Below are 25,096 nucleotides of genomic sequence, written 5' to 3' on the forward strand. Positions count from 1 at the left end.
TGGGATAATTATTATAAAAATTCCCAAAAAAAAAAACCAACAAATATAATAAATAATAATAATAAAGATTTTTTTCTTTTTTATTGGTGATATTCTCTCATAAATTGGTAATGAATTGAATAACCTTTGAATTAAATTGTATATTTTGGGGTAGAGAGGGGTAAATTGCAATTGAAAATAATAATAATAATAATAATATATGTAATAAATAAAAGTTGAATGATAACTCTGCAAAAATTTAAAACTATAACGAAATTTAATGCAGTTATCTATTTAAGTTATTGAGGAAGAAAAATATTATCCATTTAAATTTTAATTAAAATGAGATCATCGTTTGAAAAAAGGTAAATCCAGAGTGAAAATATTTTTTTTATCAAAATTTAACATTTTAAAATTAATATATTTTGCAACATCAAGAGTTCATTATTGTCAAAAATATTTTCCTTATTATTATTATTATTTTGCGAACTATTTCTAAAAACAAAAATAAAAATATAGCCAAAAAGGCCCTCAGTTTCAGCAATAATACATATACATGCATGTTTTCAAGGTCCTAACATTTTAGGAAGTTTCTAATTTCCTTGTCTTGAGAGTATTCTATACAAATTATAGTGCTATAAATAAAAAATGCAAGGGCATTTTTTCCCACCATAACTGTTTAATTCCTCTCCTCTATCCTGTAAATGACAGTTTGTTCCTTCCACTCTTCATTCTCCAGATACTTCTCATAAAAGCTTACTTCACCGTTCGTTTTCACAGACACCGCAGAAGTGCTTCTGGTGCCATAATGTCCCTATGCATAAGAGAAAGCCTTGAGAAGCTTTAACAATGTAAATGATAATATAGAGATCAATAACACAAACTTACCAATGGATTTGTTTCTTCATCAACAAATATGGAACTTAAGTAATATTCCCGTGACGGTGAATAGATGTGAGGTAAAGGGCTTTCTTCATCTTTGGTTGTGTCTGTCATTAGTTTTTCAATCATCTCTTTTATGGGAAATTCGCCATCGCCATACTTATGCACTAGCTCTTTGAAATTGTCACGTAGTCGCTGAGCCTAAAAAAAAAAGAAAAAAGAAAAAAGATGATCCAATATTGTTTTGCAAGATGAATGGAAAGCGTAACAGATATTCTACCAGCAAATTTATACAGAATTTTGCAAGTGTTGACAACATAACAAACACTACCACATAGACAGCTTAAATGCCTAACTTTTTCTCCCAAAATAACTTTTAGAGGTAAAACAAATTCAATTAAATGATAAAAGTGCGTGTCTCAGCTATCATCTTTGATGCACCTTAATTAACTACCAAATTAGAAGCACCTCTATAGGTAATGAAATGAAATTGAAAAGTTTACCTCTGCATGTACATTGAGTAGTTATTTTTCGATGTACTTGAACCAGTTACGAAGTGTTGTTTACAAGATTATATGTATTTGTAAAGGGGAAAACATGTGTTCTCACCTTAGGCCAAGGAGAATCTAGCCTCGCATTTGTCAACACATGAATTCCAGGTAGAACATCAGCCACAAGCTTCTCACCTTCTTTTTGTCTATTGGTTGTATAAACCATGGTCTTCGCACATAGATCAGCTAAAATAAGGTTAAATCCGTTGTATTGATCTGCATCTTTCACAACTTCCTCAGCAAACTCCATAGGACTTTTTTTGCTCTGCAATCATCGAAAACTATAAGAATCAGCAAGGGCTTTTAAGATATTATTTCTAGTAAAAAGGAAGCCTTTAAAACTGAGAATTTTCATGTCTCAACACGCTACTAAAGCAAATGCGAAAACTTTATCACTTTGATTTTGTAAACAATGTTCAAAGAAGGCATTACAGAACCCATAGCCTTGGCAAACAAGTTATCCCCCTGTTTTCCCATAAAGGAAAAGAAAGAAGAAGATTTCCTCTCTCCAATTCCCTCCCTAACCCAGATAAAAAGAAAAAGAAAATAATTATAAGAAAACAGTAGCTACTAATAAACTGTTCTTTGATGACTGATGAATCAGTTAAAAGAACCAAGATAATAAAGGAGGAACTGCACATGAATCTGTGTGAGGATGAAACCACCCTTTTCCGATATAATTAAAGAGGTGGCTAACAATGGAACCATGATTAAGAAGTCAAGGTTTTAAATGACAAACTAATCTCGATCAGTCTAACGAAGCTACTAAATGACAAATTAGACTAATGAAGCTATTAAATGACAAATTACACATTATCTTTAGTAATTGATAGAATTCCTCTAGTAACTTCATTGTTAACTTGTATGGAAATTCAAGACCTTAGTTTACATAATATTCAGTGACAACTTAAGTGCATAAAAGTCCAGTGGAATCCAAACTCCCTTTACAGTAGCAAATTTTAGTCCCATGACTTGGATTCTGTGCCTGCGTTTCAAAGTTCCATTCTCATAGCCCTTGAAAGGCAAACCTATAGGAGAAAGCTATCAAAATTCCACCTTCCATATATTATTTTCTTTGACACTAAATTTCTGTACAAGCTAAATATTTTTCTAACTTATTAGACAATAACACAGTGGTCCATCTTCCATGTAGTTTCTTAACATAATTGGTAACTTTCTTGATGAGTCTCAAAGATTCTGAACATGCACACTAAATCATATGAGTAACATGCACTATAAAAATCTTCCATGTAGTTTCTTAGAAATTGCGGAATAGATAATATCACCAACTAAATTGATAACCCTATAATCAGTCAGGTGTTCCTAAGGCACAAAAACACTCCCAGAGGAAATTGTTTTAATGGTTTCAAATCAATCAAAATCCAAAAAGCCATTCAAGAAAAATAAATAAATAAGTGATTGATTTTTGCATCAAAGAAATCAAAATTTACCTTCAAGAAAAGGACTGGGATGTCCCCTCTGGTCTTAGCTTGTGGAATCAACTGAACTTCCCTGACATTTGTGAGAAAAGCCAACCTACCATCTCTACTACAAGCTAACCAAGTCCCACCTGCCAAGCCATCTCTTCCCCCCAATATTTCCCCTCCGTCCCACCATGCCAGTGGCTCAGTCGGACTTCCAAATTGCAAAACCAAAAAGAAAACGAAAACCCGACAAAGAAAAAAAAAGAAAAAAGAAAAAAGAAAAAACGTTATTCATTTCCATTTAGACAGTACCCAAAAACCCAACTCACATCCATTTTCAGCGCAAAAAAAGAAAACGTAAAAACAACAAAAACAGAGACAGAAACAAAAACAAAAACAAAAAGACCCAGGAAAGAATCAAGCTCACCGGCTGTGATATTCGTCCCTGTTGAGCAAGAGAAGAAAAGGGTATACTGGGTGAGCCCGCCATAGAAACACTGCTATACACATTGAATCTCTGTCCAAATGGGTCGCACAAAATTCCCTAAGTCTCTATCATTTCTTTAGGTCTCCAAAATCCGTGATTAATTAATTGACTACTTTATAAAGAAGACGAACCAAATTTACCGAACTTGTTTGTCAGTTTTGCATTGGGGTTTCGGTCGGTCGGAGGGTCTAATATTTTGGGAGTTGGTGAGGAGGAGGTAACGTGGTCGAAGACGACAACTGGGTCAACCAGTGCAGTAATGCAAACCAACTGCCCACCCACAAGAAATCAAATATGGCCCCAACAAATCCATGTTCCAAGTGCCTTTCTCTGACCGTTGTTTTCAGAAATCACAGAGAATGTTTCCCATTGTTCTATGGGAATGTTGATAATTTTCTTTGTTTTTTTTTTTTTTTTAATCGTTACAATAATTTATAATTAAATCAATATTTTGCTTTTTGCTTTTTTTTTTTCATTGTGATTAAGAAATTGAATTACAGATAAAAACAGAATAATTAAAAACCTACCTGATTATATTTAATTCCATTCAACTTTTTTTTTTTCTTTTGTAACTATTCACCAAAAACACTTACAATAATTTAAATCTTTTATGCGTGCAATTAAAGCTAATTCACTTGGTTTTTTGCTAAGTGAACCCTTTTGTGTAAATTAAATGGTAAAATGTAAAAAGTTCCCTTATAGTTATTATTAGCTAATTACAATTAAACTTAGACAAATGGAAGTAAAATGCAAAATATAAGGATTATTTCACATATGGATCTATTTGGATAAATTTTGTTTTTTTTGCTGTTGCTTTTTATATTATCTAAAAATCTTATATAAATAAATAAATAAAAAATTGTCAAATACTCTGATAATTTGATGTTAAACCTTAAAGGACATAGCAATAAGAGTCAAAAACAACATTTTAAAGGACATACCAATAAGAACGTTACCATTTTCAGCAAATTTTCAAATGGACAAATTTCTAAGAACTATCCAAAATAGAATTATGTTTGCAAATCCAACTAAATTATAGGTCATTCATTTTGCACTATCATACTAATTCCTTACACAATCGAAGATTTATTAGTGTTTGTGCTGGCTATTATCTTTAGATTAGTCAAAAAATTATGTGATCAAGCAATTTTAGAATATCTAACCATAATTTTTTCAAAAATCACTTTTTACAATGTATTTTATTTATCAATTTAAAAAAATATATTTATCATATTTAATATATATCTAGATATATATTTTCATCACTAATATACTGATATATTATTTAAAAGATAAATAAGGTGGTAAACAAATTTCATAAAGTTAGCATTACTCAAAAATCTAACCCATAATTTGATTTCATTTCACTTCATCAGTGCAAAAACTTAAAGATTTTCAGGGAAAAAAAAAAAAAAAAGGTACAAAAATATAAAAGAAACCCACTAAACAATCAATCTCATTCTCACACCAAGCGTGATCTTTGCCCAATTTCTTGTTCCTGTCACTCTTTGTCGTTCATGCTGGGGAGGGTCCCATTGGCTCGCCTGTCAAAGTAACCGATGTTGCTGCTCAATTTGTCTGATTGCCTCAATGGCTATGTGCTTCCCTTGGCACCAAGACAATCGTGAAGCAAATCCACTGTTCACTGCCAATGGGTTTTTATATGGCTATAATATTTTATTTTCCTTTACTTATATATATATATATATATATATATATATATATATATATATATATATATATATAGTAATTTTATAGTGGTGTATGATCCGTATGCGGATTTTCAAAATCGATATATTTTAAAAAAAACATCAATTTTACTGTATATATATACAGCATATATAGTAAAGCTGAACCAATATTTTTTTTTTAAATCATCAACTTTAAATACAGTATGCATATAGATAAATGTACCGTGCAGATCGTATTCAAAATTAACGTATTTTAAAAAAAATATTAATTTTACTATATATGTATACACAGTATACATAGTAAAGTTGAATCATTTATTTTTTTTTTTAAATATCAATTTTAAATGCGGTCTGGATACAGATGAATGCACCGTAAAATCTATATATATATATATGTTCATTTTATAGAAAACCATGCTAGTTTTTATTTTTATTTTTAGTTTTGATAAAACTATGCTCTTACCGTGTGTGTGCATGTAAAACATACACGATGTCCATGTTATATTTTGGTAAGAGCAACATTTATAATGTTTTTTACTAGGTCACTTCAATTATTTATTTTTAAAAAATGTTAAAATTCTTTTTCTTTTGAGTTTTATTTAGAAAAAGAAGAAGAAGCAATCTTGCAGTCATATTTTATTTTCATTTAAAACAAAAACATGTCTATTTGAATTAACCTTGTTATTAAGTCATTTTCAATCCTTGCATTGTGCTAGCCCTACTCTATTATTTAAATAATCGAAATATAAATAAATAAATAAAACAAAAAGTCAGCCAACTAAAAGTAAGAAAATAAAAAAGAAAAAAAAAATTCAAAGCGACCGTTTGAAAAACCAATCGGCAATTTTTGCAAATTATTCAAAAAAGTAAAAAAAAAATATATATATATATATATATATAAGATTTAATTTTAATGACAACAACAAACAAAAGAAAAAAGAAAAAGAAAAAGAAAACATAGATTTAAAAGATGAAAAATCTTTGCTCAAAAAAAAAAAAAAAAAAAAAGATGAAAAATCTTAAGATTTTCGAAGTGGGACGGAAAAATCGTACTTCTCAAGCTCCGAGATGCTGCCACGTAACTCGAATCAAGTAGAGACAAAAAAAAAGAAACCGTGTCTTTTTTTTGGTAATTAAAGAAACTGTGTCCGTTTTTCAGAAAAATGAAAAACTTGAACACGTGTCAACTTACCATGCGAAAATCGTGTAAAGATCACGTGCGTGGCATGCCGCTCCAAACCTAAAAGTCATAAAAACCCGTACGACGCTTGAAAATAAAAATAAGAATAAAAAATATATATAAATATTTTTTAAAATTTTAATTTTTTTTATTTTTTTTTTGAAAATTAACACCCTGTTTGTTTTTTTTGTCTCCCTAGAGAGAGAGAGAGAGAGAGAGAAGAGGGAGGGGGAGAGAGAGAGGGGGCACCAAAAATGGGTAAGGTAGTGGAGAAGAAGAAGAAGAAAGGAAGGCCCTCTCTTTTAGATCTCCAAAAACGGAACCTTAAACAACAACAACAGCAACAACAACAAAATCAACAACAAAAGCGAAACAGCAACTCTGCCCCTCATTCCACAGCTAATTACAAGACTGCCCCTGCATCTACCACCACTCACATCCGCCGATCTACTCGCCGGAACCCTAACCCCGATGCTTCCTCCTCGCCTCAAAAGCTACATGCCGAAGAGGATGATGTTGACGGTGATGGTGGTGAGGAGGAAGAGGAGGAATTGGATGGGAAACGACGTGAGAAGAAGTTTAAGCTCGTTCTCCGATTGCCTCCGAACCAGAAATCGTCTTTGAATTCTGGGTCGTTGAATTCGTACGGTTCGGATTCGAATGCCGAGGAAGATAACGCGGCGTCGGAGGGTAACAAGAAGAGGAAAATCAACGCGATCGGGGATGGATCTGGGGTCGGAGATTCGAAGAAGGTAAATTGAATTTTTTTTCTTTTTTGAGTGGAAAAAAAAAGTTTGCATTTTCATTTGGGGGTTTTCGATTTTCGCGGTTTTGGAAGCGCCAAATCGATTTTATTCTTTTTTCTGTTTTTTTTTGGATTTTTGGGGGTCATCATATACGTTGACATTATTTGAAAATTCCTTGAATTTCGCACCTTTTTGAACTGTGTCTTTTTCTTTTGGTTTTTTTTTTTTTCCACTAGATTTTTCAGTATATGGGTTGACTCAGTCCGGCTTTTGGAATTCCTGTATTGAATTTTGCAGAGCTGAGCATGCAACATATATAGACCTTTTTTATTTTTAAATTTTTTTTTTTAATTTCACAGAATTTGATAACAATTTTATTTTAGAATTATTTGCATTAAAACTGTCTCTTTTTTCATCAGCTAACAATGATTTGGCTGTCATATCTGATAAAAAAGTCTAAATTTGTCTTTTCTCTCTTTTTTTTTAAAAATAATTATTATTTCACAGTTCTGAACTGTATTTTCCCTTTTTTGGTGCTTTGAATGCCTGCCCACTTTCCTTTTCGTAGCTACTTTGGTTGTAGTTCTTCACTTATAATAGAAATAAATACTCATTTATAGTTGATGCTTGTTTCGTTGTCTGACCGTTTAATTCTTTTTTTTTTTTCTCTTTTTTTTTTTCAGGTTGACAAGTCCAGTTCTGGTACAATCCTCAAAGGTTTGTTATAAATTTCTTCCACCACTTGCTAATAAGAAAGAGAAAAGGAAAAAAAAAAAAATTCACTCTCTGATTAGGGAGTTGTATAGTTTAAAATTTTTAAGCATAAAATCATGTGCAGGAGCGACAAAGTTGGATTCTGGACCCTCAACGCCTTTACCGGACAAAAAGCTGCTACTGTTTATTCTCGACAGGCTACAAAAGTGTGTTATATTGGGTTCTTGGATTGTACTTTGATCTCTTTGCCGTTGCTTTTGTATCTCAGTTTGATGAGGTATTTTAATTTAATTTCAGGAAGGACACCTATAGTGTGTTTTCTGAACCTGTGGACCCCGAAGAGGTTAGTTTTTAAATAATGATAATGATGACCCATTTAGCTTCCGGGACTTTACATGAAAGGTTCTAATTCTTTCTATATCTTTAATATTTTTGGTATATGCAGCTCCCAGACTACCACGAAGTGATAGAGCATCCTATGGATTTCAGTACTGTCAGGAAGAAGCTTACTGGTGGAAGTTATACCTCTCTGGAGGAGTTTGAGGTTGTTTACCACTCTTTGGTTTGACATTATTAAAATCTTTTTCTCTTGCATGACATCAGCTATCTTTGATTTTAACATTCTGTATTTGAAATTAGCTTATTGTGTCAGACTGCTTTTCTTAAAGCTTGTGTTTTTGAAGTTGGCCATGCTGACTGAATGTTCTGTGCCGCTTCGGGAATAAATTTTCTTCTCTTTTCCAAGTATTGTGCTATACCTTACCATAGTGGCTCTATCCAAAACAAGAGGAAGAGTCTAACCATAACAGCTTATGTGTTAATGTCTTGTATATGCTAGTTATAGAGCTCATTTCATTTGCAATTAGGTGGATGTAATGGTCATTCATTCCTTTTTTGGCAGGATCTAGTAAGTCAGATCCACTTAGTACTTTTCTTCTCCACAATGATATCTTCTTTGCAAAGACCATAGATCTGGGCTTTTATTGTTGGTTTTGGGTTTTGTACGTATTGTGAAGAAAAGGTGTCTTTTTTTTTTCCCCACCTTATTGTCGTTTCTGCAACTTAATGGGAATTCATCTTTTGCATAATATGCAAATAAAGATGGGGGATTTATTCAATGCAACATATGGGCTGCATGCCACAGAGTATAATCAGTAAAAAAACGTTTGAGGATGGGGGGAGGTCTAGTAAGTTAGTTCCGCTTAGTACTTTGTGCTCTACACAATAATATCTATATTGCAAAGGTGACAGATCTCAGCTATGTTGTGGGTTTTGTCCTTTTGCAAAGTTATCGTTTCTGTGACTTAGCATAATATGCAAATAAAGGTGGGAGATTTATTTAATTCAACATATGGGCCACATACCACAAAGTATAATCAGTAAAAAGATGTTTGGGGATGGGGGGACGTCTAGTAAGTTAGTTCCACTTAGTACTTAGCTCTCTTAACAATAATATCTTTATTGCAAAGATGACAGATCTCAGCTATATTGTGGGTTTTGTCCTTTTGCAAAGAAATGCTTTTTCCCCATGGTTACTTTTTGCAACTTGCCAGGGCTTCATTTTTTGCATGCTATGTGAATACAGATTGGAACTTCAATTCAACATATAGGAAACCACTAATCCCATTGTAGAATTACTAATAAATCTAAAATTTGGGAAAAAATTAAGAAAGGAAGGGGAATGCTGGCAGGATTTTGATCTATGTTCGTTGGAATCGAGTATGAGCATCTGATTTGTGTACATGTTCAAGGGTTGCATCTGTCTGTTTTCAGAGTTTTTCCCTGTAATTGGAGTCTCCAACAGTCATACCCCTTATCAGTGTCTAGTATCCAACATGGGTATGGTGGGATAAAGTGAAGAGTCCAACTAATGCAGCTTAGTTGCTGTTATACATATCTTTAATTTTCTGAACTTAATGCCCTATTGAGGTATGCCAGAGCTTAATATTCCTATTCATTACTTAATGGATAGCAACAGTTAACATCACTGAAGGGACCTAACTAAGATTTGAATTTTAAATGCCAAATGTAGCTTGATGGATCATTGCTTTACATGTTTACATAATTATTCAAGGTAGTTCCACTGGCTTGGCTACTTAATGAATATTTTCCTTTTTCTGATAATTAATGAATATTTCCTTTTTCTAATTATTATTGGTCTTTGTTTGTATATTGTTATCTTCTCAATAGTTTAAGTTCTTAATGTATACATTATGTGAAAATGTGTCATGTGAGTTAGTATGAAGGAGCTTAAAGTGCTGGATTTGAATGAATTTGTGCAGTTCTGACTCATTGCTGGATTTGAATGAATTTGTGCAGGTCTGACTCGCTTCTAACTTTCCCTTTTAAAAGGTTTATGCTCTGATGACTGTATTAAGAAAAAAATCAACAAATTGACTTGCAGGTTCTAGTGATTTAATGCCCTATGGAGATGTTCCAGATATTTAATGCTTCTACTTTCATATACTTAACGAAAAAATTTAGTTGTTGAATTAAGTATCACTTGTGAGAGTTAATGTGGATTCTATTTTTAGGTGGCAACATTGCTTGGCATACTTACTTAATGCTAATTGACTAACTTTTACTGGGACCATTAATGATAGAACTAAAAGAACAATCAACACTGTAATTTTTTATATGGCTTGTGTGGTTTAGAAGGATATTCAGCAAGAAGGTTTTGTGGTTCTGGTTGTGCTTAGAATTATTATATACATGATCCACTTCCGCATATATTTTTGCATTAGCAATGAAATGTTTGTGACCTTTCTTTCTTTCTTTCTTTCCTTTTTCTTTTTTTTTTTTTGTTTTTTTTTTTGTTTTTGGGTTTTGGCTCTTGCACAAGAGCTTCTTGATGCACTTGAGGCCTTGTTAGTTCATATTGTAATAATTTGCTCATCTGAGTTTTTCTTTGTGATCACTTGAGGCCTCGTTTATGCTGCACTTAAGCACTTTAAGACTTCACTTGGAATTTTATTGGTTTACATATAATTTCTTAGGCAGTTTCTTGTTTGAGATGGCCACCATTTATATACGTTGATGAAGAAGTAAATTCGTGATTCATTTACTTCATCTCTTAATATTCAAGAAAATAACTTTGGTTGGATAGACCATTGACATAATGAATTGATGTTCTAATTTTGGAAGTGAACTTTGGTTCATGAGATTGAAATTTGATTTTCTCATATTGCAGAAAGATGTTTTCTTAATATGCTCAAATGCAATGCAGTATAATGCTCCAGACACTATATATTTTCGACAGGTAGAGTACAATCTCAATCCTCAAGTCCTTATGACCCCATTTCTTGCCATCTTTATGTGTAAAAAAAATTTATAATTTTTTTTCCCAGGCACGCTCCATACAAGAGCTGGCAAAAAAGAATTTTGAAAATTTGAGGCAAGATAGTGATGATAATGAACCAGAACCAAAGGTAGTAAGAAGAGGTAGACCGCCAACAAAAAATTTGAAAAAACCGCTGGGCAGACCTTCATTGGAGCGTGCTGGGTCAGAATTTTCCTCAGATGCCACTCTTGCTACTGCAGGAGAAAACACCGCATGGACTAATTATGATTTGAGAAAAGGTTCTCATGCCTCTGATAGATCTGGTTTGGCAGATTCATCTGGACGCTGCCATGTTTCACGCAATATGGATGCCCATGCTAGCTGGTTGGCTGATAGCAAATTTGAGAAGAACGATGATTTTACAGGTCTGGAACAAGAATTAGTTTGCTCTTTTTTTTTTCCCATCAACTGTAATCGTCTGAAATTGTTAGATATATCTACTTGTATAGGACTGATGGATTTTAATATCACAGGTTCCTTATCGAAAGGTAACTCAAAACAAGGGAAGAAGCAATTTGTTCATGAAGAAAATAGGCGTAATACTTATATGCAATCAAATCCCTCTGCTGGTGGACGAGAGCCATCTGTGTTTACTACATTTGATGGAGAAAGGAAGCAGCTAATGCCTGTATGTGTTTGGTAGATTTTCTATTATAGAAGGTTACTCTTGAAAGAGAAAACTAATATTAGTTTCTACTGTGTTGGATCTGATAGTATTAAATCCGTACATTAGATAGTTGTTTGAGTGGATGTTTTCTGTTTTCTAGTAAAGATTGCTGCGAATGACAAATGAATTGTGGTTTATTGATTGGATCCTTGTGATTTTTGAATATGTTGGTTGTCCTTGAATACTAATTTCTGATTTGATAATTTTTTATTTATTATTATTATTATTATTATTATTATTATTATTATTTTTTGTAGTGGCACCTTTCCATGCTTTTGGTGATCTTTACTCTGGTTTGTTAGTTTAACTTGGTTTCCATATGGATCAGGTCGGAATTCAGTCTGAGTATGGTTATGCAAGAAGCCTGGCTCGGTTTGCTGCAAATCTGGGATCTGTAGCTTGGAAAATTGCTTCCAAGAAGATAGAAAGGTCTTTGCCAGCTGGTGTTAAGTATGGCCCTGGATGGGTTGCAGAAAATGATCTAATACAAAATAGGCCATTGCTACCAGCCTCACAATTACCAGGTCAACCATCACCATCACAGCCCATTCCAGATCTAGTAAATTCATCTTCAGCTGCAACAACTAGCCCTGTTGAATCAAACCGAGATAAATTAGCAGACAGGCCTGAAGGAGAAAATTCTTCACACAAGCGTGTGCCTTCTGCTACCTCAACATTGGATGGCCATCTAAGCAAGCCTCTTACACTGTCTGCCACCACTTCTTCATCCCCATCGGTTGCTAATAAACCTTGCGAACCTCATACAGCAAAAGCAGAGCCTGTTGAAGGATTGAAGCCCCAGACTGGGTTTAATTTACTCAACAGCAATGTTGGTGCACTCAGACCAAGGCCTCCATTTCAGGTTCGTCAGGGACCTATGGTTTACCCCGGCATGAATGGATATAATGGTGCATATGGTCTTAACGTTGCGGCTCAGATGGGAAAATTAATAAGAGCAGCGAGGCCTGCTGGTTTAAACTTCCAGTCATCTCCAATGATTGACCCAAAATCTAGAACTAATACCAACGTCATCAATCCAGCAAAAGCAAATGCAAATGCAAACAGCATAGATACAGAGGACTCCAAGTTTTCTGACAACCGAAGCACAATAAATCCTGGCAATTCATTGTCAAATCCAGGGAATGAGGCACCAGCAGCCCACATACCGGGGCCCCATCCACGCCCATCTTGGTCAGGTTTGTCACCACATCAGAAATCAGATTCAGGATTGTCACCACAACAGAAACAAGCTTCAGTTCCACCAGACTTGAATATCATGTTTCAGTCTCCAGGGTCTCCTAGTTCTAGCAAGGTTGATTCAACACAACCAGATTTAGCATTGCAGCTCTGAGAATAATTGAGCTTTTTTTCTTTTTTTTTGGCCTTATTGTTGATTTAGTTGACCATAGAGTGGTGGGACCTGGATGAGCTGCTTCAGGTGATGAGACTAGTAGAGAGGGTCTTTAGAACGTGGAGCTGAGTAGAGCTCCACCTAACTATATTGTAAAAGAGTAGGTCTTCGTGTACAGATTAATGTATCCTAATCTTTAGATCCGTAAGTAGAAAACGAAAAAAAAGAAAAAAGAAAAGAAAAAAGAAAAAAGTATCTCATTTGTATCATTGAAAACTATGATTTAGCAACAATTTATTTTCTTATAATGTAAGAATGCTTATATTTATATTTACATTGGGAATCCCAGTATGAAGAAACATAATTTGGTTGGGATTCAATGAATTAGATGATTGCAATATGTGGTGTCCTTAGGCAAGATGGTTCAAATCTTGTAGATCTGTTATGACTGATTGCCATGATGTGGAGTTGGTCGATTGATGAACTTTTAATATATATGATAAAAATATAACGCGACTAGTAAGATAATAATAGTTTAAATAAAAATGTCAATAATGAAAAGAATAAACTAAAAAAATAATAATTTATATACAACTTTTTTATGTTATCTTAAAACCAAAAAAAAAAAAAAAAAAAAAATTGAAATTATTTATTTTTTCAAAGATATGTATTTATTTTTTTCACTTATATAATATAGAAAAACGTTTAAAACGTGTTTTAATTTTTTTTTCCTTAAAAAAAAAACTTATTTTTCCATAGATATATAATCAATATGAAAAATAATTTTTTTTAAAAAATACATATGTACATATATTGTAGGCATATTATTCGTGAATTTATTAATTAAGCTTATAATAACAATACCATCATATGTATTGATTTTTCATTTATTTAAAGATATGGATTACTTTCTTTCTCTCTCAAAAAAAAAAAAAAAAAAAGAATGGTTCTCTTTCTTTTGTAGGGACTAAACACCAATTATTGATTTGGAATAAAATTTTCGTATTTCAAATTTTTCTTCCTCTCTCTTATCTTTCTCTCTTTTCCTAATAAGACACTTCCATGTTCCAATCCTGCGTGGGGGTTTGGGAGAGAATGAACAGATAAATTATGTTTCAAAATGAAATAAAAAGAGAAATAATAATAATAACTATAATGTTAAAATTATTAAAATATTTATTAAATTTATTTACTAAATTATATGATAAATGGCATAATAATATTTATTTTATTTATTTTTTTAATTTATTTATACATTTAAAGATTAACTAATTTATATTTAAATTATATAAATATGCTAATCAATACTAATTTAATATATATTATTTCATAATAAATTTGATAAGTATTTTGATAGGAGATCCATGATAATTCTTTTTCTTTTGTTAGGACTAAACACCAACTAATGATGTGGGACGAAATTTTCGTATTTCAATTTTTTCTTCCACTCTCTCTATCTCTCTCTCTCTCTCTTCCTCATAAGACGCTTCCAAATTCTAATCCTGCCTGGGGTTGGGGAGAGAATGATCAAATAAGGTATATTTTAAAATGAAATAAAAAGAGAAATAATAATATTAATAACTATAATGTTAAAATTATTAGAATATTTACTAAATTTGGTTACCAACTGATGTGACAAAATATATGATAATAGTTATTTTATTTATTTTTTTAATTTACTCATACATATAAAGATTTTGATACATGTAGTATTATTGTAATAATAATAATAATAAATCAGCTTAGTCAAATATTCTGGTCATGCAGATTTGCAAATATTGAATGCAAAAATAATGCTATAAACATAATAATAATAATAATAAACAACCAACCTAGAATTGCATATTTGATTTATTTTATTTTAATTTCACCAGTTGAGTCATTTGCAAATATCAGCCACAAAATTGCTAGCTTCTTAGATATGAAGGAAAATATCAATAAAACCCGCATCCCTATGAATTGTTTTTGCATTGAAATTGTGTAGACAAAAACAAGCAGTGACAAAATCTATTTGAAGCAATCGTTGTTATAAAATCCGCATCCAACTTGACAATTCAATTTGTAGAATGCTACAGAAAGCTAATTTTTTTTTTATATAGATTTTTAATTCTAAAAATTCAATTTATATTTTCATAAAATCAATTAATAATCACCATATCTGCAATCCATTATAATGGTAGAGATTATTGGTGAATATTAATAATTATCATTATTTAAGTTTAACATGAAAATAGTAATAAAATTCTAAATCAGGAAATTCCCTGACCCATATATATATATATATATCATGTATATATTGACTGAAAAAACGAAAATCATGACAAGAATAATTGCTATTGGTGATCTATCAGCACCAGTCATGACATACAACAAGTTAATTTTTGTTGTGAAAAACAATTCATTTATGTTTGGGAGAGACTTTCCAAGCTTCTTTTTTTTCAGTCCATATTCAGTTATTCATTAACCAAAACCAATTTTTCCTCTTCTATTCACATCATAAGCATTTAAAGTCCTTCCTACGAGGCATGTTGGTCAAGATAAGCATGCAAATACTTTTATTTATTTACTGACTTTTTTATCATTGTCATCATCATCATTATTATTATTATTATTATTTTAAATATGTTGCCACACATGGTTGGCGTGTCTCACATCACATTCATCCGTGTAGGGTCGATGATTTGCCCTGCGCTCAATCCGTGCGGTGCCGTGCCCCATTTAAACAAGGTGGCCACTTGGAAACTAGGCAATTCTTGGGGTGCCGTGCCCCATTTAAACAAGGTGGCCAGATGGAAACGAGGCAATTCTTGTTGCCCCAGATTGAGTTTGAGACAGGTCCATGATATAGTCTTCGTCCTATTTACACATATATTATACTAATAATAATAATAATAAAAAATATTAATTATTGGTTATTTTTTTAAAAAAATTAAAATATGAATATATATATATATATGAAGTTTTCTATGATCAGGTTGGATTTAATTAAAATAGTACGGTAAAAAAAAAAATGATTAGTTATTTGATTTCAACTTATCACTTGAACGGTTTATATTCTTCTTTACCAAACGCAAAAAAAAATTATTGGACAAAAAACTTTTCTTTATCTTTCCCACTTTAAGTTGAAATCATTTCCCGCTCGCACCACTCTTTCATACATATTTTATCGTTTTAAAATTCTCAAATAAAATCTATCATCTCCTGCTCACACCACCGGTCCAGCCCCAGATATTATTCTATTGCTTCCACAAGCCAGATACTTTCCTTGACAATCCTAAATCTATTTAGGCTTGGGTTAAAAGTTAGTATTTGTGAGCCATTGTCTTTTTTTTTTTTTTTTCCCTCTTTTGTGTGAATCAATGGCTAATTAGATCCCACATTGTCTTCTTCATAAATCATAACTGGAGATTAATTGTGTAAGCATGTCAACAAATACTAATGAAGTTCAACCGATTCGGATGTACTTATGTGGGCAATATATGCATTTATTTATGTCAATTACGGATAATAACCCAAATTTTTAATTTTGAAAATGCTTAGATAGAGAACAGGTCAAACAGAATTATTAATTTTTTGAATTTTTATTTGTTTTCGCTTATAAAATACTTAAATTATATATTTTTAATTGACATAGGAAAAAAGATGTAATAAATTTATTGGGCAAAAGATGGAGAACCTAAACTTGACAAAATGGATATACTTATTAGTGAAATTCATCGTTTGTCTTTACAAATGGAGAAGGCTAATAATATTCTTAAGTAATTAAGAAGAATATCAAGAGGAGCCACCAATATGACCTTAAGATTGTTATAGTTGTTGTAATTTTATTATTTCCTTTGTTTAAAATGTTTGCCTAGTGACCTAGTGACCATATAAATGTCTGTTGGTAAACTAATTATGTACTAAATTCTGCTATGTCTTTGTTAAGTACCATATATATCCCACAAAAATATGACTCATTTTGTTGAAACTGTCTGTTAAATATGACTTTTTATGGCCAACTGTTTGGTGAATTTAATCTCCATTTGTTGTCAAATCTAAATAAATCACAGAAAATGATAGTAATGGATACACTTGATAAATTTCAGTGCAAGCTAGTGTTCAACTTATGGATGAATGATTCTCTGACACAATGGATGGGTTATCAGAGGTAGCAAAGTTTTTTATATACGGAAATTGATTGGAGGTTTAAACAGTTATATCTGATTCTGAGTCTTCTTTAATTTGTTAAAGAGGGCAAGTTATCATGGATGGGCTCCTTATCTGAGGAAGGTAGATTTGAGAACTTATTCTGCATATCAAGAATTGTCATATGCTCTTGAGAAGATGTTTCACTGCTTCAGCATAGGTAAGCTACTATGTGGGTCTTAATTTATTCTTATATTTTGGCTGGTTAGGGTTCTTTAAAGCCTAATGTTATTATGTTCGAATATGGAATATACCAAATTTTTGCATGGACCCAACTACTACACCTTTATTTCGCTTTCAGGCCAATGTGGATCCCATGGAGCTCCAGGGATGGGAACACTGAGTGAGAGTAAGCTCAGAGATCTTCTTCATGTATTAGAATATGTGCTTACATATGAGGATATAGATAGTGACTGGATGCTTGTTGGGGATTTATGTTGATTTTTTTATGTTAGAATGTAGCTGTGGAATAAAATAACTTACTTTTCGTTCTTAAGTTTTTATTTAGTAATTTTTATGTTTTTCTTGATTAGCATAATTTAAGATGTAATTGAAGACTATGAATTACATCTGTTCAAGTTGATTCTTCTAGAATAGGAAGACAAATCTTCAATTGTCAATAATAAGTATGCATACTGCAAAAGGTTCTTAGTCATTGGTGCAGATTTGTTATGTTGGAAAATTTAGCAAATTATCAACAAACTTTTACACAAAGGATTAGATGGGTGCTTGAAATGTACTTGATAGTTGTTCTATAATTCTATTGCCTTGAATGTTAAGTAGAGTTGGTGCTCATACATTTAAAAAAAATGGTATCACCAGTTCATAACAAATTTCTAAATATTAATTACTATTTAGAAGTTGGATAGGTTATATTGCAATGCAAAAGCGTCGGTTTTTCCCCACAATTTTTTTTTTTGTGCCTTTTTCTTTGCAAGCAAAACAAATATATAAATTTTTTTTTAAAATTTTGATGTATTTTAAAATTTCCCAATTTCAAAGTTAAATATGCTATTTTTATTTTATTTTTCTTGGTACTCATTCAACCATACTAATTTAGCAATTTGAAATTAGACATCAAAATAAATTATTTTTTTATTATTCCAAACAACAAAGTCGAAGCTTTTATGCTTAAAAGCCTTAACTTTTCCCCATAATTTTTTTTCTTTATTTTGTCGTTTTCTTTGTATGCAAAACAAATAAAATAAAATCTTTTAAAATTTTGATGTATTTTAAAATTTCTTAATTTCAAAATTAAATATGCTATTTTCATTTTTACATGATACTCATTCAAGTATACTAATTTAACAACTTGAAATAAGATATCAAAATGATTTTTGGACTTTTTCATTGTAAGCAAAACAAAGAACATAAAAAAAATTTTAAAATTTTGATGGATTTTTAAATTCCTCATTTACAAAGTTAAATATGCTTTTTTTTTTTTTTTTTACTTGGTATTCATTTAAGTATACTAATTTAGCAACTCGAAATTATACATCAAAATGAATCTTTTTATTATTATTATTCCAAGCACCAAAGCTGAAGTTAAATATGTTTTTTATTTTTATTTTTTTTATTACTTGGTACTTATTCAAGTATACTAATTAGCAAATCGAAATTAGACATCAAAATGATTTTTGGACCTTTTCCTTGTAAGCAAAAGAAGGAACATAAAAACTTTTAAAATTTTGATGTATTTTAAAATTTTTCATTTATAAAGATAAATATGCTGTTTGTTTTTTACTTTGGACGACCTAAGCCGACACTTTTATGCTTAAAAGAGTCGGCGTTGCCCCACCAATTTTTTTTTTTTTTTTTTTTTGCCTTTTACTTTGTAAGCAAAACAAATAAAATAAGAGCTTTTAAAATTTTAATATATTTTAAAATTTCTCATTTACAAAGTTAAATATGCTATATCTATATTTTTTTACTTGATACTTATTCAACTATACTAATTTATTAACTCAAAATTAGACGTCAAATGAATTATTCTTTTTTATTATTCCACGAACCAAAGACGACGCTTTTATGTTTAAAACCATTGGCTTTTCCCCACAAATTTTTTCTTCTTCTTTATTTTGCCTTTTTCTTTGTATGCAAAATAAATAAAATAAAAGCTTTTAAAATTTTGATTTATCTTAAAATTTCTCATTTTTAAAGTTAAATATGCTTTTTTTTTTTTTTTACTTGTTACTCATTCAAATGTACTAATTTAGCAACTCGAAATTAGACATCAAAATGATTTTTTTTTTTTAATATTCCAAGCAACAAAGTCGATGCTTTTATGCTTAAAAACATCGGCTTTTTCACACCAATTTTTATTTATTTATTTATTTTTTTTGCTTTTTTCTTTGTAAGCAAAACTAATAAATTAAAAAATTTTAAAATTTTGATATCTTTTAAAATTTATCAATTTCAAAGTTAAATATGCTGTTTTTTTTTTTTTTCTTTTTTTACTTAGTACTCATTCAAGTATACTAATTCAGCAACTCGAAATAAAATATCAAAATGATTTTTGGACTTAAGATATCAAAATGATTTTTGGACTTTTTCTTTGTAAGCAAAACAAATAACATAAAAACTTTTAAAATTTTGATGTATTTTAAAATTCCTTATTTACAAAGTTAAATATGCTGTTTTTTTTCTTACTTGGTACTCATTCAAATATATTAATTTAGTAATTCAAAATTAAAGATCAAAATAAATTATTTTTTTTATTATTCCATGCACCAAAGCTGACGCTTTTATGCTTAAAAGCATCGGCTTTTTCACACCAGTTTTTTTTTTTTTTTTTTTTTTGGGCTTGTTTCTTAGTAAGCAAAAGGTATAAATTAAAAACTATTAAAATTTTGATATATTTGAAAATTTTGAAATTTCAAAGTTAAAAATGCTTTTTTTTTTTTTTTTTTTTTTTACTTGGTACTCATTAAAGTATACTAATTTAGTAATTCGAAATAAGACATCAAAATGATTTTTGGACTTTTTCTTTGTAAGCAAAACAAAGAATGTAAAAACTTTTAAAATTTTGACGTATTTTAAACTCCTCATATACAAAGTTAAATATTCCCCCCCCCCCCCCCCCCCCCTCTCCCTTACTTAATACTCATTCGAGTATACTAATTTGGCCCCCTTACTTAATACTCATTCGGATATACTAATTTGGCAATTCGAAATTAGGCATCAAAATGAATTATTATTTTTTATTATTCCAAGCACTAAAGCCGACACTTTTATGCTTAAAAGCGTCTTCTTTTTCACGCCAATTTTTGTTTTTGGTTTTTTTTTGCTTTTTTCTTTGTAAGAAAAATCAATAAATTAATTTTTTTTTAAATTTTGATGTATTAAAAATTTTTTCAATTTCAAAGTAAAATATGCTATATTTTTTTTTAATTGGTACTCATTCAAGTATACCAATTGAGCAATTCGAAATAAAACATCAAAATGATTTTTGGACTTTTTCTTTGTAAGCAAAACAAAGAGCATATGAACTTTTAAAATTTTGATGTATCTTAAAATTCATCTTCTACAAAGTTAAATATGCTGTTTTTTCCTTTTTACTCAAAATGAATATATATATATATATATATATTTTTTTTTAAATTTAGGAAGACCTAAGCCTACTCTTTTATGCTTAAAAGCATCAGCTTTGCTCTACCAAATATTTTGTTTTGCCTTTTTCGCTGTGAGCAAAAAAAATAAAATAAGAACTTTTAAAATTTTGATGTATTTTAAAATTTCTCATTTATAAAGTTAAATAAATAAATATATATATATATATATCTATATGTTTTTAACTTAGTACTCATTCAAGCGTACTAATTTAGCAATTTAAAATTAGATATCAAAATGATTTTTGAACTTTTTCTTTGTAAACAAAACAAAGGATATAAAAACTTTTTCAATTTTGATGTATTTTAAAATTTCTCACTTACAAAGTTAAATATATATATATATATATATTTTACTCAAATTGATTTTTTTTTTCTAATAAATTTGAAAGACCTACGCCTACGACGCTTAGCTTTGCCCTACCAAATTTTATTTTTTTTTGCCTTTTACTTTGTAAGAAAAACAAATAAAATAAGAATTTCTAAAATTTCTCATTTACAAAGTTAAATATGCTTTTTTTATATGATACTCATTCAAGTATACTAATTTAATAACTCGAAATTAAACATCAAAATGAATTATTTTTTTATTGTTCCGCAAACCAAAGCTGACGCTTTTATGTTTAAAAGTAGTGGCTTTCCCCCACAAATTTTTTTTCTTTCTTTATTTGGCCTTTTTCTTTGTATGCAAAACAAATACAATAAAAGTTTTTAAAATATTGATGTATTTTAAAATTTTTCAATTTCAAAGTTAAATATATCTATATATATATATATATATATTTTACTTGGTACTCATTCAAGTATATTAATTTAACAATTCGAAATTAGACATCAAAATGAATTAATTTTTTTTTTATTATTCCAAGCACCAAATCCGATGCTTTTATGCTTAAAAGCATTGGTTTTTTCACACCAATTTTAATTTTTTTCTTTTTTCTTTTTTGTTTATAAGTAAAAGGAACAAATTAAAAACTTTGAAAATTTCGATGTACTTTAACATTTCTCAATTTCAAAGTCAAATATATATATATATATATATATATATTTTAATTTGATATTCATTCAAGTGTACTAATTTAGCAACTCAAAATAAAATATAAAAATGATTTTTGAACTTTTCTTTGTAAGCAAAACAAGGAATATACAAACTTTTAAAATTTTGATGCATTTTAAGATTTCTCATTTACAAACTTAAATATGTTTTTTTTTTTAACTCAAAATGATTTTTTTTAAAAAAAAAAAAAATTTGAAAGACCTAAGCCGACACTTTTATGCTTAAAAGCATCGGCTTTGCCTCCCCAATTTTTTTTCTTTTGCCTTTTACTTTGTTAGCAAAACAAATAAAATAAGAACTTTTAAAATTTTGATGTATTTTAAAATTTCTTATTTACAAAGTTAAATATGCTTCTTCTTTTTTACTTGGTACTCATTCAAATATACTAATTTAGCAACTCGAAATTAGACATTAAAATGAATTATTTTTTTATTATTCCGCGAACCAAAGCCAACGTTTTTATATTTGAAAGCGTCGGCTTTTCCCCATAATTTTTTTTTCTTTATTTGGCTTTTTTCTTTGTATGCAAAACAAAAAAAATAAAAACTTTTAAAATTTTGATGCATTTTAAAATTTCACAATTTCAAAGTTAAATATGCAATTTTTTTTTTTTACTTGGTACTCATTCAAATATAGTAGACACCAAAATGAATTATTATTATTTTTTTTATTATTCCAAGCACCAAAGCAAATGCTTTTATGCTTAAAAGTGTCAGCTTTTTCACACTAATTTTTGTTTTTTTCTTTGTAAACAAAAGGAATAAATTAAAAATTTTTAAAATTTTGATGTATTTTAAAGTTTCTCAATTTCAAAGTCAAATATGTTTTTTTCTTTATTTATTTATTTATTTATTTCTTTTTACACTTGATACGCATTCAAGTATACTAATTTAGTAACTCAAAATAAGACATCAAAATGATTTTTGAACTTTTTCTTTGTAAGCAAAACAAAGAACATAAAAAATTTTAAAATTTTGATGTATTTTAAAATTCCTTATTTACAAAGTTAAATATGATGTTTTTTTTTCTTACTTGGTATTCAGTCAAGTATACTAATTTAGTAATTCAAAATTAGACATCAAAATGAATTTTTTTTTTTATTATTCCAAGCACCAAAGCTGGTGCTTTTATGCTTAAAAACGTTGGCTTTTTCACACCAATTTCTTTTTTTTTTTTGGGGCTTGTTTCTTAGTAAGCAAAAAGTATAAATTAAAAATTATTAAAATTTTGATATATTTAAAAAGTTTTCAATTTCAAAGTTAAAAATGCTTTTTTTTTTTTTTTTTAACTTGGTACTCATTCAAGTATACTAATTTAGTAACTCGAAATAAGACATTAAAATGATTTTTGGACTTTTTCTTTGTAAGTGAAACAAATAATGTAAAAACTTTTAAAATTTTGATGTATTTTAAACTCCTCATTTACAAAGTTAAATATATTATTTTTTCTGTTACTTGATACTCATTCAGGTATACTAATTTGACAACTCGAAATTAGATATCAAAATGAATTATTCTTTTTATTATTCCAAGCACTAAAGCTGACGCTTTTATGCTTAGAAGCTTCTACTTTTTCACACCAATTTTTGTTTTTGCTTTTTTTTTGCTTTTTTCTTTGTAAGCAAAACCAATAAATTAAAGATTTTTAAAATTTTGATGTATTTTAAAAATTTTCAATTTCAAAGTTAAATATGTTATTTTTTTTTAATTGGTACTCATTCAAGTATAGTGATTGAGCAATTCAAAATAAATTCTATATTTACTTTAGACACAATAAATTGTGACAAATTCTAAACATCATGCACCAAAAAAAAAAAAAAACATATTTTTTTATCGAAGCCGATGCTTTTGACATGTGAAAGCGTCGACTTTGGTCATATATATAAAATTTTTAAAAAGGTAATAGTGTTTTACTTGGAGTTGCTAAATTAATATATTTAAATGACAAGCAAGATGTTCAACCATTGTATTCAACTTTTTAAAAGCAATATTGCATCAATATGCCTTGCAAAATTAAATAAACAATCAATCTATATCTAGTTTAGACATAATAAATTATGACAAATTTTAAATAAACTATCAATATATAGCTAGGTTTAAAACAATGAGTTTCAATATAGATATTTTTAAATGGTCCAATTTTGGCAAGGTTTAAAAAACAAATTAAGAAGGAAAAATAATATAGTTTCTTTTCTTACTAATTGTTAAGGACAGGACAGTTTCTTTTGTTGTGCGATTGTTCAATTTTTCCACACCCATTGCAACGTCAACCTATATACTTAGCAGCATTTATTGTCCTGTTTTTCCCTCCTTTTAATCTTCTTCCACATCCCTTTGCCCTCACTTGAGATGGATCTTTCAAAGTTGTGTTATGAACATTACTACCATTTTCAGAAATGCCTCCACTCTTCATGCTACCAACTACAGATTTAATCTTATCAAGCAAACTTTGCAGACAATCATTCACAATTACAGTTGCCTATTCATTTGTTATGGCTTTATTAATGACTTCTGAAGCAAATTTGAATAGTTTGCTTCGCCAGATGAACATTAAACCACTTTTCCACTCATCTCTACACCTTTTTTATCGGTTATTATTTGAGATTTTGCAACTCTAGTCCACCTTCTTATTATATATTGATTTGGCAAAGGAATATTACAAAATGGTCGCAAAAATGCCAAAATATGTCTACATGGAATTCCTTCACTCTTAAACTTTTTACAATTACAAGATGCATAATCCAAAACTTTATCATAAGCAATTTCTTAAACCCTTGAAACACCTTCATTTGGACAACACTAGACCGTATATATTTTATGTGTATTATTTTCACTAATAATCTGTAGCATTGTTATTAAGCTATGCCATAACTTATTTTGAAACTTATAAAAAATCTTGCATATGTAAATCTCAACAATTTGTTTTTCCACTTCCAATAGCAGTTTCAAAAGAGGCTTCTTATTAATATCAACATGATCAGCACCTAACTCTTTGCGACGTTGATCTGTAAGTGGCCTATTAAATCGAAGTATAAAATCCATCAATAAGTTTTCTTGGAAACATACTTCTTGAAAAATGTATGAAAGCTTTCTGCACGTTGGCTACTTGACATTCTAGCTAAGAATACATGATTAACATATGTCGGCATCTATCTTGAACGTATTTCAAATATTAATTTTAACTAGTCATTGTCATATAGGTTCGCCTTTTCGATAATAGTCACCCATTTTC

General features: G+C 29.6%; 2 protein-coding genes across 4 annotated transcripts; one reads left to right on the plus strand and one right to left on the minus strand.

Annotated features, from left to right (window-relative positions):
• Positions 1–400: 400 nt before the first annotated feature.
• Positions 401–3,735, minus strand: LOC107427218 (uncharacterized). 3 transcript variants are annotated; one of them, XM_048480722.2, is made up of 6 exons: positions 3,455–3,733; positions 3,264–3,353; positions 2,864–3,047; positions 1,471–1,677; positions 868–1,062; positions 401–793 (listed from the first exon to the last, which is right to left on the minus strand). In XM_048480722.2, exons 2-6 carry the CDS (start codon positions 3,344–3,346, stop codon positions 659–661), a joined length of 804 nt encoding a protein of 267 aa, XP_048336679.2. In that variant the 5' UTR covers positions 3,347–3,353; positions 3,455–3,733; the 3' UTR covers positions 401–658. The 3 variants fall into 3 exon arrangements, with proteins under 3 accessions (XP_048336679.2, XP_015893071.3, XP_048336680.2); XM_016037585.4 differs by having other exon boundaries at positions 3,264–3,732; XM_048480723.2 differs by having other exon boundaries at positions 668–811; positions 3,264–3,735.
• Positions 3,736–6,356: 2,621 nt separating this feature from the next.
• LOC107427211 (uncharacterized) lies at positions 6,357–13,346 on the plus strand. The gene is made up of 9 exons (XM_048480822.2): positions 6,357–6,946; positions 7,624–7,657; positions 7,779–7,860; positions 7,952–7,997; positions 8,100–8,198; positions 10,845–10,913; positions 11,002–11,359; positions 11,468–11,622; positions 11,990–13,346. The coding sequence occupies exons 1-9, from the start codon at positions 6,449–6,451 to the stop codon at positions 13,010–13,012; spliced, it is 2,364 nt and encodes a 787-aa protein (XP_048336779.2). The 5' UTR covers positions 6,357–6,448; the 3' UTR covers positions 13,013–13,346.
• Positions 13,347–25,096: the final 11,750 nt, after the last annotated feature.

The sequence above is a fragment of the Ziziphus jujuba genome, chromosome 9 (assembly GCF_031755915.1).
Source record: "Ziziphus jujuba cultivar Dongzao chromosome 9, ASM3175591v1".
In the NCBI taxonomy this organism is placed as follows: Eukaryota; Viridiplantae; Streptophyta; class Magnoliopsida; order Rosales; family Rhamnaceae; genus Ziziphus; species Ziziphus jujuba.

Excerpts from the sequence above, each read along its gene's own strand:
- LOC107427218 (XM_048480722.2), bottom strand. The coding sequence starts at position 3,346 with ATGTGTATAGCAGTGTTTCTATGGCGGGCTCACCCAGTATACCCTTTT. Across the intron at positions 1,678-2,863 it reads TCCCAGTCCTTTTCTTGAAG|AGCAAAAAAAGTCCTATGGA; the intron begins GTAAATTTTGAT and ends CGATGATTGCAG. Across the intron at positions 794-867 it reads ATGAAGAAACAAATCCATTG|GGACATTATGGCACCAGAAG; the intron begins GTAAGTTTGTGT and ends TCTTATGCATAG.
- LOC107427211 (XM_048480822.2), top strand. The coding sequence starts at position 6,449 with ATGGGTAAGGTAGTGGAGAAGAAGAAGAAGAAAGGAAGGCCCTCTCTT. Across the intron at positions 6,947-7,623 it reads GGGTCGGAGATTCGAAGAAG|GTTGACAAGTCCAGTTCTGG; the intron begins GTAAATTGAATT and ends TTTTTTTTTCAG. Across the intron at positions 10,914-11,001 it reads ACACTATATATTTTCGACAG|GCACGCTCCATACAAGAGCT; the intron begins GTAGAGTACAAT and ends TTTTTTTCCCAG.